At 33.9% G+C, this 12,840-nt stretch overlaps 3 protein-coding genes across 3 annotated transcripts in view; all 3 read left to right on the top strand.

Moving 5' to 3' along the window:
• Positions 1-5,227: 5,227 nt before the first annotated feature.
• Positions 5,228-6,789, top strand: LOC123699610 (39S ribosomal protein L40, mitochondrial). The gene is made up of 5 exons (XM_045646607.1): positions 5,228-5,377; positions 5,465-5,554; positions 5,839-6,009; positions 6,156-6,354; positions 6,615-6,789. The coding sequence occupies exons 1-5, from the start codon at positions 5,343-5,345 to the stop codon at positions 6,729-6,731; spliced, it is 612 nt and encodes a 203-aa protein (XP_045502563.1). The 5' UTR covers positions 5,228-5,342; the 3' UTR covers positions 6,732-6,789.
• A 782-nt stretch (positions 6,790-7,571) lies between these two features.
• On the top strand, positions 7,572-8,423 carry LOC123699607 (salivary glue protein Sgs-3-like). The gene has a single exon (XM_045646603.1). It carries the CDS (start codon positions 7,598-7,600, stop codon positions 8,405-8,407), a length of 810 nt encoding a protein of 269 aa, XP_045502559.1. The 5' UTR covers positions 7,572-7,597; the 3' UTR covers positions 8,408-8,423.
• Positions 8,424-12,553: 4,130 nt separating this feature from the next.
• The window catches only part of LOC123699576, a 32,782-nt gene continuing 32,495 nt past the window's right edge, over positions 12,554-12,840 (top strand). The window contains exon 1 of the mRNA XM_045646552.1: positions 12,554-12,690. Within this exon, the coding sequence (XP_045502508.1) occupies positions 12,689-12,690 (2 nt within the window). The 5' untranslated portion in view covers positions 12,554-12,688. The remainder of the gene's footprint in view (positions 12,691-12,840) is intronic.

The raw sequence follows: 12,840 nt of genomic DNA, 5'->3' as shown, positions 1-12,840 counted from the left end.
GTTATCGAGATACCTTAATTAGAAATTAAATTTAGAGACATTTCAAAGGATTTACTATTCACATATTCTAACGTTTTAGAATAATATTATAAACTTGTACACCTTGACAAAAAGTAAAAAATTGCGGGTGAGCGGAGATTATTTTGTGCAATAAAACCGTCCTACGATGGTATGGCCACGTATGGCTGCGTTCGTAAGGAATGTTAACGGATATAAAGCAACTGAATGTGACATCGATTGTATGAACTAAATTAAATATGAATCGAAGTTCATTTTAAAATTTTGTGTAAATGATTTGAATTTTGACTTTATTAAATAGTTAAAGCCTTCTTTTTATATATACATAACAATTAATTACCATTGTCAAATCAATTCTTATTTCATCCTGGACAGCTGTTGCTAGCATTGGAAAATAAGTTAAAGTACCTTGTTACTATATTATTATTTTAAATGATTATTAACTTCTAATTTTATATTAGCACCTTAAATCTTGCTCGAAGCAGATTACATAAATGTGGCCGCTAGGTTTAACCGCTACTCCTCGCAGGTTAGGTTCGTTAGCCAGGTTAAACCCACCCTCGCAGGGTGACTATTAATATTTTTGGGAAGGCCCTACTTATTTCAAATTACAAACATCCCTCGCGCAGCTGTCGCTCGCAGGGAAATAGGTGCAAATATATCAGCCCTCGCGGGGCTTTGATTACAACCGCCCTCAAGGAGAAATGGTGGAAATATATATCAGCCCTCGCGGGGCTTTGATTACGACCGTCCCTCACGGGGAAATGGTGCAAATATATATCGGCCCTCGCGGGGCTTTGATTGCGGTTGGTGCAAATATACAAAGGATTGATCATTAAAATGATCATAGATATTTGCTTTCGTCAACGAGGACCCACGAAAATGTTAGAGATGACAGTAACGGATCTTCACTCTTCTAAGGTAGGTAGAAAAAGGTTTTGAAATCTAATTCACAGTGGGCCATCTATACAATATAAGTATAGTAATATAACCTAATAAATACAATAAAATAGTTAAGAGACGTTAAATAATGGACGCATGAAATGAATACTTTGTATCCTAAAAGGTTAGCTTACGCTTATTTAATCAGGAAACCACCATTGGTTTATCAATTATGGAAATTGCGACTTGAACAAATTGTATTTACCAATGCAGAGCCTCACAATGCAGAGAATCACAACAAAGGGAAGCGAGTCGGATCAAATATCATCTCGCAGATGATTTGTGGCGGTGGTTTCCAGGATTGTCACCAAGCCTTGTGTCAATGGTATATTTGTTATCGTAATTCCATGGCACTAGCCGACCAATTTTCACATAAAATCACCTGAAGAGATTTTTTAATCGCAAAGCGATTGAATGTAACAAATTACGATTGGTTATGTATAGTTGACCTCTCATAGGCCTACTTTAGTTGCCCGATCTTGTAGGCAATTTATTCGACTCGTTTATCAACCCGTTTGGCCTCATTATGGCACCCATGAGTTTTTCTTCAGGGCTCAAACAATAAATCGCTGAGGGATTAGGATAATCATTTGCTTAGACAAGTTTCTTGTCATCCCACCAGGATTATTATATTATATAATAAACTTATATGCAACTATTAACGTAAAACGTTTAAGGACTCAACGAGTACTGTGAATTCTGACTATTGAGTTACTTAGGATAGAGGATAATTAATAACGGAAGGTCAATCCTTCCAAACAAAAGCCTCGTATTATTAGATATTACTTGGAACCCCTACCCTTCACGAGAAAGCTCTGCCAGATGACTTCACATTTCTTTGATTTGAAGGGGGGGGGGGGGGGGCAATAAATGCAATGCAATACAGACTATACGGCTTTTGAAACATTATAAATATACCAGATAAGCGAACTAAACCTTTCTGGTTTAGTTCTTGCTATATTGATATCCGTGCCTGCTTCTCGTGGTTGCGGTTGAATTAAGTTTATCAATGGTCATAAATGCAATTCTATACAGATGATATACTGCATTTTAAACATGACAAAGTCTAGTAAGCCAACTAAACTTTGCTAGTTTAGTTCTTACTATATCACTGTCCGTGGCTGCCTCTCGTGGTGGTTACAGATGACTAAAGTAACGTCCTGTCTTCGCATCCACAACCAACTGTCCTTTCATAATCTTAAAACAGATTCATTCGACATAGATCCCCACGAGTTCAGTTCTTCATTTTTGCACTCGAAAAACTGTGGACAACCCACGAGCAGTGCCTCCATTGGTAGCAGTTACAATCAAGGGGTAACTAAGGTAAGCTAGCCATATTAGGGATGTTGGAACAACCGACCATATTCAGGGCAACTTTCTTTGTCCAGTTTAACGTTTAGGCAGTCGTAGCATTCCTACGGAACAAAAATGGGATCAGATCTGCACCCTTAATGCAGTTAATCGAAAGGAGATACCTTCAGACGACGATAGTATTCAGAACGCACCATATTCATGAACATAATAATGCATATTAATCTGTTGCCATTGTCCTGCAGCAGAATTCCTTAGCGATAATTTGTTCTCGTTAGAGCGAGCGAGGGTTGTAACGATAATATGAGAAATCCTAGTCAGTTCGAGGCCTGAACGACGTGTAAGAGTACTGCTATTTCAGTAGTAGTAGCACCGAGAAGGGCGAAGGTATTCTGGAAAGCAGAACTGAAGGCCCGGTCAGCAGCACCATTCACCTAATAGACAGTGTTTAGTGCTGCACCACTAGAATCTGACTCTGAAGGTATATACAGAAATGTATACATTTTCCAAATATCAAATGTTATAGTCGGAAGAAAAATCCTATTTGCCTCCGTCTACCCAAAAGACATACGGAGTAGCTAGTAGAAGTTGGTTGAATTAGAATAAGTATAATTAAAAACCTTTGTTACTTACTGGATAAATTTGGCTCATTTCCTATCTGACGTTCATATAGCTGTTGATGGCCTAGATGTTATGCACAAACACTTTCATTATAAATAAGTCACGTTATGTAGTCCCGAGACTTTTGGTATATAAGTTCTGATGTAAACCATAACTATACCTTAAAATTAATTTGATTAAAACTTAACGTACTTAGCTGTAGTAATTGCAGGTTTGGGACACAGATAAGCTCTTATCATTTTAGTCTCTAACTTCTTGAGTTCATTATAATATGTTTCCAGTACAGAGTTTAAAACCTATCAGTTTTAAATAAATAATTCATGCATTGCACTGAAAGTACCAGCCATGTTTATATTATGATCGGTGGCGTTGGCTCTAAACATTAATAGACACCGCACGCTTTGGTTGGATGTTACATATTATCTGTATTATAATTTAAACCGCTTACCTGGTTTATTTTATTACCTTATCCAAGGGATGACCTTTTAATTTATTTGACCCTAAAAGTAAAGACCAAGGTCTCTACTTGTCCGCTAGTAGCAGGTTGGGTTAGAACTGTGTGAGTTGAGACAGCTGGTAAATCTATGTTATGAGGATTCAATGGTGCTTCTACAGAAGTCTAATTGAATAAATAAAGGTTTGAGTTTGAGGTATTCTTGCCTCGTCGGTGATGAGCTGTTGCTTAATTTTGTAAGTAACATCTAAATGCGTAATTAAAAGTCGTTACTTGCTCTTTCGCAGATTTACGCTAAAGATAGTGGAAATTGTAGTAACTTTAACTTTTCAAGCCCAAAAGGTTAACTAAGGTACGCTGAAACCAATCTCATAAGTTCTAATACTTTTAATCATTATGATTTACTTTTTGGTTCTTATTTGATTAACTTTTTATTGTTAATATAAATAATATAAAAATTTAAAAATTTGTGTGATTTATTGGTATACTATCTGCACACCTTACTCTTTCAAATAAAGAAATAAGTAATTACTTATGTACCTATTCAAATTCACATTGGCGTCCATATATTGTACACCAGGTGGGTAACAAACAGGTCTCAATAAGTAAGCTTCAAATTACGGTCAAGTGTTTAATAGCTGTGTTTTACCTGAAATAAAACACATATTAAATACTTACCTATATTTGAAGCTTACACTTAACGTCCACCTGTTGAGTATTTCGACTCAATGAAGAAGATCTAGCGCCTGCACATTATCGTGCGCCGGCCGCGCCACCTGGTGGGAGGTGTGCCGTGTGCGAGAGAGATAGCATATATACAACGAGAAAGAGAGGGAAAATAGGCGGAAAAAGCTAGGTACCTTCTCAATAAGTAAGCTTCAAATATAGGTAAGTATTTAATATGTGTTTTATTTCAGGTAAAACACAGCTAATAATTATTAATTTAATACGATCCAATAAATCAAAATTTCTTGGGCCCATAAAGGGATTAGCGATGGCCATGTACCTATCTTATCGATTTGTATTGATAATAAACTGCATTCTCGCGTATAAAAATATTATGCTACGTTCAAAAAATCCTTATATACCATTGAGATAATATTACTACGTATGGAGGAGACACCAGGAACAAAATCTGTGCGCCATTTTTTGCTCTAACTAAGTTTTAAAAACTATTATCTAGTTAGGTACTTACCGATGAAAGTTATTCCTTTGCACTTTTCCGTATTATTTGTATTATTTGTGCAATATCGTAACACACACGAAGGCATATTTGATGCGTTTCACTTTAAAACAAATAAAAAAATGAGCGTGCAGTTACGCCTTATGGCGTAACATAAGTGATGTAGGCGGTGTCGTCTCCATATGTATATCTCAATACGTGTAAATTTTGATCAAATCAATTTTGTACAAAGAGAATAAATAGCGCTAACCGTCTATGTATTAAGTTTCCGCTGATCATGTAATTCTATAAAAATTGCGAATGTACTGTAATAATTAATGTCACGCTTGGAATGTATAATGAATTATTTTCTAATTGCTTGGCATTTACCGTATAATCCTGTGGTATAATCGTTTTATGGAATACTAGCGGTCCGCCCCGGCTTCGCCCGTGGTACATATTAACGTTTTCTCTACATAAGAACCATCCTCGTACTTCAAGGAATATAATAAAAAAAGAATTATCGAAATCGGTTGAGCCGTTCTCGAGTTATGGAATTACAACGAAAAGTGGCATTGATTTTTATATATTAGAAGATTATTTACATGTCCATTTCAATTTTACTGTGTATAACACAGAGCAAGTAATATAGGTGTCTTGGGTCATAAATTTACTTACTCTGTGATTGTCAGTTTCAAATTTTAATTGTCAATGTCAAATGTCACTTGACTGTTATGTTTTCATAAATCATAATATGGTTCTGAAAGAAATAATTATTTAGTAGGAAAATAAATCAGTTTTTCTTTCTATAAAACATTTTTCATCAAGTTGAAAATGTTACATTTATCCTTTATCAAACAATTTTCACGGTATTACATAAGTTTTTATTTATAACCTGTAACGACTCACATACTGTTTTGTAAAATATATTCAATACATAAAACCAATTATTTTAGGTTAGCTGTAAATGCAGTCAGAATACCAGCAAATGCTAAGAATATTAGCACAACAGCTGCAGTGCAGTTTAAGATAACTGATCAATTATGGTATGTATTATTAATTATTGGATATGTGAACTATCATAATTATTATCAGTACTTACTAAAAATTTAAGGCTCTTAATAAACATTCCATTTGTCTATGAAGTATTATGTCTCTTGTTACATCGTACTATGTTTCAAATTAGTATCGAAAAATGTATTAAAATGTGTTTTACATACATTTAAATTACAATGAATATTCCTTTAACTTTATATTGCATTGCATACTTTATAATATAAGAAGCTATTAACATTGTAAAGAAAAGACAATCATTATTTCCATATTTAAGGGCTGAACCTATGAAAAAGAAAAAGAAAATGGACCCCGCTATCATCAAAGCCAGGGAAGACAGGAGAAGGAAGAAATTAGAGAAACAAATTCGGAGATTGGAGAAAAATGCTAAACAGCTGAAACCTATTGATGAAATAGAACCACCGCTACACATCCTTGATCAATTAGGGTAAGTAGTTTTAAATATCATTATAAATTGAAATAATCGTTTTTATTTCTTTTAAAATGTGTTACTTTTGAATGTAGTATCTAAGACATAAGTAAATTTCATATACACAAATGATAATATTTTTAAAATATGTGTATGTTTTGCAGCAAACGAAAACGTCCAGCGTTAAATTTGACACCAGAACAAGTAGAGGCTCGGGCACTATTAAACAAGGACTGGACGAGATACAAACGTCAAGAGTACATGGCTAACATTGCACAGATTGACAGGATAATGGCTGCACAGAAACGGGCACTCGATATGCTGTATGAAGAGTCTGAGGATTTGTACAATGAAGCTATAATGGTAATTTAATTTATGTTTTATTCCATTTAATACTACATTTTAAGTTTATTTGTATAGTTCTTATAATTAAAATATAGTGTGTATATTTTATATATAAAGTGTTTTGCGTCTCGGCTATACACATCATTTTTTTTATTATATTAGTTTTATCCGTAATTTGGTTTTGTTTTAAATGATTACTGATTTAAAAAAAAAAATGATATAATAATTATTAAGTCTGTAATATATTCTGTTTAGTACAAAATTGAATGTTTTTTCAGCCTGATCTACAAATTCTTCCATACAGTGTGGAAGGCACATATGCAACTCCACCAATTAAGAATTATGATTCACCTGATGGAGAATATATAGATGTATCAAAGAAATGGGGCAATTGAAGTACATAGATAATATTTGTAACGTAATAATTAGTAATTAAATTTAAATATGCCAAGATAAATGTTTATTAATCAATCCAAAAATACCATTACTTTCCATAGCATATTCAGTTCAACAGGCTTATTTTAAATGAAATAAGTGGGCTAAATAAAATGTTTTATATAAAAGGAGGTTATGGTGTTGAAATACCACCACCAGCCTGGATAAGAGACCAAGTAAAGCTGCCGTCTATCAGTACTGTGCCGCGCGCATTTTTATACACGTTTGCACAAAATAAATGCACATTCTTAACTATAAAACAAATCTATATTATGGTTAGTCTCAATTATTTATTTTTGTGTAAGCCTCATTGTGTGCTCTGAGCTTTACTTTTTAGTTTTACATTGTATATTAAAGCATCCATAAAATATGTAATCAATTTTGCATCAACTACCTGATGGCTGATCCAATAATTTTCGAGTCAATGTCATAAAATTATTCAAGAGGAAAAACAATTTCATGCCTGACTAAATCCGTTAAAAATTATAAAATGGGCATTTTTATATTGCTTTAGACTTTGTTGCCAATTTTCGAAGGTTTCATTAAAAAATACAACAATTATGAAAATTATGAGAGAATACAATAAAAGTTATGTCCAATACAATTTGAAAGTAAGTATTTCGATTATTAAATACAAGCCATATATCATCATTGATTTCAAATTTAATTGAAAAATATGTAGTCTTAAAACAAGTTTTTGTACCTACTGTGAACCGTGATATGTGATGAATTTTTATTTTATTTTATTTTTAAGGGAAACAAACGACGTTTTTATTTATTTTTTTTATTTTCAGTGCACATAAATTCAATCATATTAGTTTCAACAATGGCAATACATTGGATGAATTGTTCAAAATGGCCAGATCCTTTAAAAGACGAGGTCGCTTACGTTGACAATCCTATAGAATCAGGATTTCCAGGACATTGGCTACCGTTAAGTGTAATAAAGAAAATGATGGAAATGCGTGTAATTACCCTCGCAACGGATACATTACAAGTGCAGCCTGCACTATCTTTACAGCTTAAAGATTACGTCACGATGAAGCTGAAGCTTAAAGTCACCGCAAAAGCGAAATTAGAACGAAGAACAACTGAAATGAATAGAAATGAACCGCTTATCACGAAACCAGTAATTAATCTCTCTTACACTACAACTGAAAAAGGAAGAAAACATGATGTAACTACAGCCATTGATTTACTATTTCCGAAAGAAAGCACGACATCAAAAGCGTTAGATGAAATAACTGTATTACAGCCAGAAACTAAATTTTTATTCGTAGATTCAGCTACACCAGAAATAAGTATAGTATCATCTAAATTATCTTTGCCAACAACTCCTTCAACTGTATCAACTACATTCCTCACTGTACCGCAAACAACAACCACAACATTACCAACTACTCCTACAATAATATTAACAAAAGCTTTGATGATGACTACTTCTCCTTCAACAATAACAACCACAGCAACTACAAGTAAATCAACAACAACACAATCGACGACAACAAAACCAACGACAACAATAACAACAACACAACCGTCGACAACAAAACCAACAACACTAAAAACAACAAGTACAACAACAACCAAGCCAACGACTTCAACAACGACTGAAACTGGTAACCCGTTTTATTGATATAGCAAAACAAATGATTTAATACAGGGTGGCTCTGAAATACGTTGACAACTTATTTTACGATTTATTTTATTTTTCTTTTATACAGTATATCTGTGACTACTAAATAATAAAAATACAGTATTATTTTAATGTAAATATCTATTTATTTTCAAAATAACCACCTTTAGCTTTAATACAAAGGCTTAAACGTTTTCTGAAGTTTTCGACGATTTTCCGTACCTCCTCTTCAGATATTTTGTCCCACTCACGAGTAAGTGTTGCCTTCAGCGCGTCTACACTTCTGTGTGATGTTGCACAGGCCTTCGCCTCTAGAATTGACCATACGCTGAAATCCATTCGATTAAGGTCTGGTGAAAATGGAGGCCATTCCTTGGAACTTATGAACTCTGGGAAATGGTCCATACATCACTACTGTACATTTGAGGCCCTGTGAGATGCAGTAGAGTCATGTTGAAAAGTCCACGGTTGGTCACCGAAGTGCTACTGGCTCCAAGGAAGAACTACACTCTCTAAAATATCGCGTTGGTTTATTTCTTGATTCATTTTCACACCTTTTTTTACGAAAACGAGAGGAGTTTTGCCTGTTGAGCAAATGCCACGCCAAACCATGACTGAATCCGGTCTATGCCGATGGGGGATAATTGCTGTGGCTCCAGGGCGACTAGAAGAGTAAACTTTATCGTTTTGGCGGTTATGAGACTGTTCAATCTGAAAAATTTTTTCATCGGTGAAAAAAATATTTTTCCACGCTTCACCAGCGGAGCGCGCTTTCAGTAAGCGACATCTTCCAAGGCGTATTTTTTTATCTTTATCATCCAACCGCTGCGCTTTTCGAAGCTTGTATGCTGTTAACTTGAGCTCATTTTTAACAACTCGTTGTAACGTTGAATGACTTACACCTAAATCTCGAGCCATTTTTCTTACCTTGGCTTGTGAATTGCGGGTCTATCTTTGTTTGACGATATGTCGAAGCCTAGGCGTCTTTACAGTTCTTTTTCTGCCTCTTCCCAGACAGTTACCATGATAGCCAAGCTCATCGTAGCGTTTAATAGCAGAAGAAACTAACTGCCGACTGATACCGAGAAGTCGCACTACCGCGCACTGCCGCTTACCAGCCTCATATAAGGATATTATTGCACCTCGTTGAGCAGACATAGTAAAAAATGACTAATTTTTAATTTATTCTCTTCACAAATAACTTTAAGTTGGCGCCAAAACATGTGAAAATAATAATTAAAAAACAAAAGCAACGCAGCATGTCCCATTTTTGAAATTTGTTATTTTGAAATTTGTCAACGTAATTTAGAACCACCCTGTAATAAAACCATGTGGCGTAATGTTTTTAATTACATTCCTATTAGAAATTTATAGCTACAATATTATAATTCAACTCCTAACGTCTTATTTTCCCTACGATGGCAAATATCAATGATAAGTTAACTGCGCAGAGAAAATTAAAGTAGGTACGAACTACGAAGTGCTAAAATACAATCTGATATTTACGATCAGGTGGTTTATGATGGTTAGGGGCTGCCGCGCTGACTGGTAGAATCCATTTGCAATAATTTATTATGCGAGTTTCCAAAGTGGACCTCTCATCTTGCTGTTCTATTACTGTCTTTTCCTGAACTATTCAAATGTGGATTTCTCTCCAGAGCTTCATTCTGTGACTGTGCATTTACCTACATCAAACGATCGAATGCTCTTTGATCTTTCTAACCCATATACTGTTGGACTGGCAGGTTGGCTGGTGGCTGTAATATATTATCTATTTATTATTCCCTATAATAAACAACCCAAACAATCCACAATCAAATCAGTGGATTGTTTGCGAGATATCGTATCTGAGCGGAGTTAGATAGATTCCAGTTCATTAGTGATGCGCGGAACACAAAGCTAACGAGTTTGCTAGTTCCACCGAGCCAGCGTAACGCTATTGTGATTAGATAAAATACGAATGACTCGTATGTTTTGCTAATTTTCCTGGTCCATAATGTATGACATACTTTCTTTTCAGAAAATATGATGTGCATGCATATTTTGTTTTAACTTTTGAACCAAATGTGGCTTTTTCCAATCAAATGGAATAAAAAAAGCTATATTGTAAAAGATCATTAGAGTCTTTCCGTTTTTTATATATTAGGAATCGACATAAGGTACCAGATTATAAACATGTTACCTGTAGGTATAGCTGTTGTCTATTTTTAGGATGATTTGAATGAACTTTATGCAAGTAATAGGTGCTTTTAGAATGTTTATTGTTGTAATTGATACATAACGATATTTCTTTATGACATATCCTATTAATATTATATACAAAAGATCTATTCTTTTTCATCCTTGCGTTTTTCCCGTCCATTTTCTTGCTTGAAAGGAATTAAAATGCAAATTATAGCGCCCCTCGTAAAAGCATAGAGATGTTTCATGCATTGTAAGAAGTTGTTCAAGTGAAAAATGATGATATTTTAAAATCACTTATTGAAAATTCTTTGCATATGAATTCTATTATGAGAATCTAAGCGTTTGTTATGAATTATGAATTATATGAAGGGTCCGTCTTGTGGAGTTTTTATAGAATTGATCATTAGGAAAATATGAAAAATAATGGTAACTGCTAGGTCAGCACTTTTTTTGCTTTATTTTTTTTTATTAAATGAAGGGGAAAACTTGATGGACGAGAAAATGGTAGATAAATCTAAGGTGGAATAAAAGAAGACTGAACAAATACCATAGTTTCAGCAAGGTTCATGATTTTGAATTTTTTTGTGACAATTTTTACGACTCTACCATTGGTACCTATGACTATCAGTGCAAACTAGGGTTTCTTCTCTGTTTAATATTCAAATGCTTTTGATATGCTATTAAAAGCATAACGAACCTTACATGTCGCAAAATAAAATACTGCAAAATTGAAAATGTCGCATTATTTTAATAATATTCAAAGTAAGCCAAGTTGGTACATTTGTAAAACTTTCAACAAACGCTCATAATAATATACGCAAAAAAATAATATAAAAGTATTCTTAAAACGTATTAAAAAAATAAATTCTGTTTGTATAGTAGTTGCTTTGGACGGGTAATTTTAAAACATCTTCAATGAGCCTCACTTGACCTGAAAACCGCGACCATTTACAACATCTTTATTTATCTCTATGACAGTATAATGACCAAAAGTTACATAATACTGGCATTATAAGGTTTTGTAAAGCAAAATATGCAACGTTATTTGTGAATGTATAGCAGTTGTTGGTTTTTAACACTAAAAAAAGTGTTAATAAGCGATAAAAAGATTTTATGGATAATAATTATAGGCAGCTTGTGAAATTCACCATCAGGTCACGACACATTTCCATCGTATCGTAAAAATGTTTTTTTAAATCGTAGTTTACGTAAGAAGCGCAGTGGAATTATTTTGTCTTCTAAAAGCTTGATTTTTGGCCTCAGGCAGGGTGTCGCAACCTTGCGGCAGATTAGCGGTGTGGTTTTAAAACTAGGTAGGTAGTTAGTAGCTTCCGACTTCGCACATGAGTATAGCGTCGATCAGCAGCAGTATAGGTATATACCTCACGAATAAAACTATTAATTTTGCGATTTAATTATATGGCGTTGAAATAAAATCTTTCAATAAAACTACTCTATCTATTATAAAAAAACCTCATCAAAATCTGCTGCGTTGATCAACGTAATCTTTAACTTGAACGTTCAGAAGATAAACAGGGATTGTATTATTTATAGATGTGCATTTGAAAATTAACGCCGTTAAGGCTGTTAGAATGTAAAATAAAAGGCACTTGCATACCTAATTAATAATTTAAAGTATCTTAGCAATGATTGTAAAAAAATATATATTCTTTATTTATTCTTCAATATTGACAAACGACCTAAACTTAAAATATATTTTACGATACCTTTTGACTTCAATATAAAAATTGTTATCGAAACGTCGCACCGCGCTCGCTTTTTGCCTCAAGAGTGGGCACTATAAGTGCTTTGGGGATGAACGCTGAAAGCTGATGGCTGTGGAAGTGAAAAGGGTGAACGATATATTTTATTCGCCGCTAGGCTTTACCCCTGACTGCCTAACCGATAGCTCTATCTTCGTACACACTTCAGAGTTCAGTTTCAGACTTCAGTGTGCCGTCGTCCTCCCTAAAGGACGGTCGTGTGTACATGTGATCTCTGTATTTGTGAGTGAATTAAAAATACGATGTTCTGTGATGTTAAAATATTAAGTGAGTGCGATTAGTGTGGAGCGTATGCTTTACATTCGCTATAAAAATGTAAGTTTTTAGCAGAATGATTTTTATTAATTAAGTATATGTTAATTTTTTTTGTATTATAATACGGCAAATATTTAGTTTTATATATTGCGTTTGTATAAATGCGCGGAAAAATTAGAAGAAGAAAAGTTAAGATTTATTTTTTTTCTA

This window comes from Colias croceus, chromosome 18, assembly GCF_905220415.1.
Source record: "Colias croceus chromosome 18, ilColCroc2.1".
Classification (NCBI taxonomy): Eukaryota; Metazoa; Arthropoda; class Insecta; order Lepidoptera; family Pieridae; genus Colias; species Colias croceus.
The sequence above is the reverse complement of the archived record's forward strand: the minus strand, read 5'-3'. Positions and strand labels throughout refer to the sequence as shown.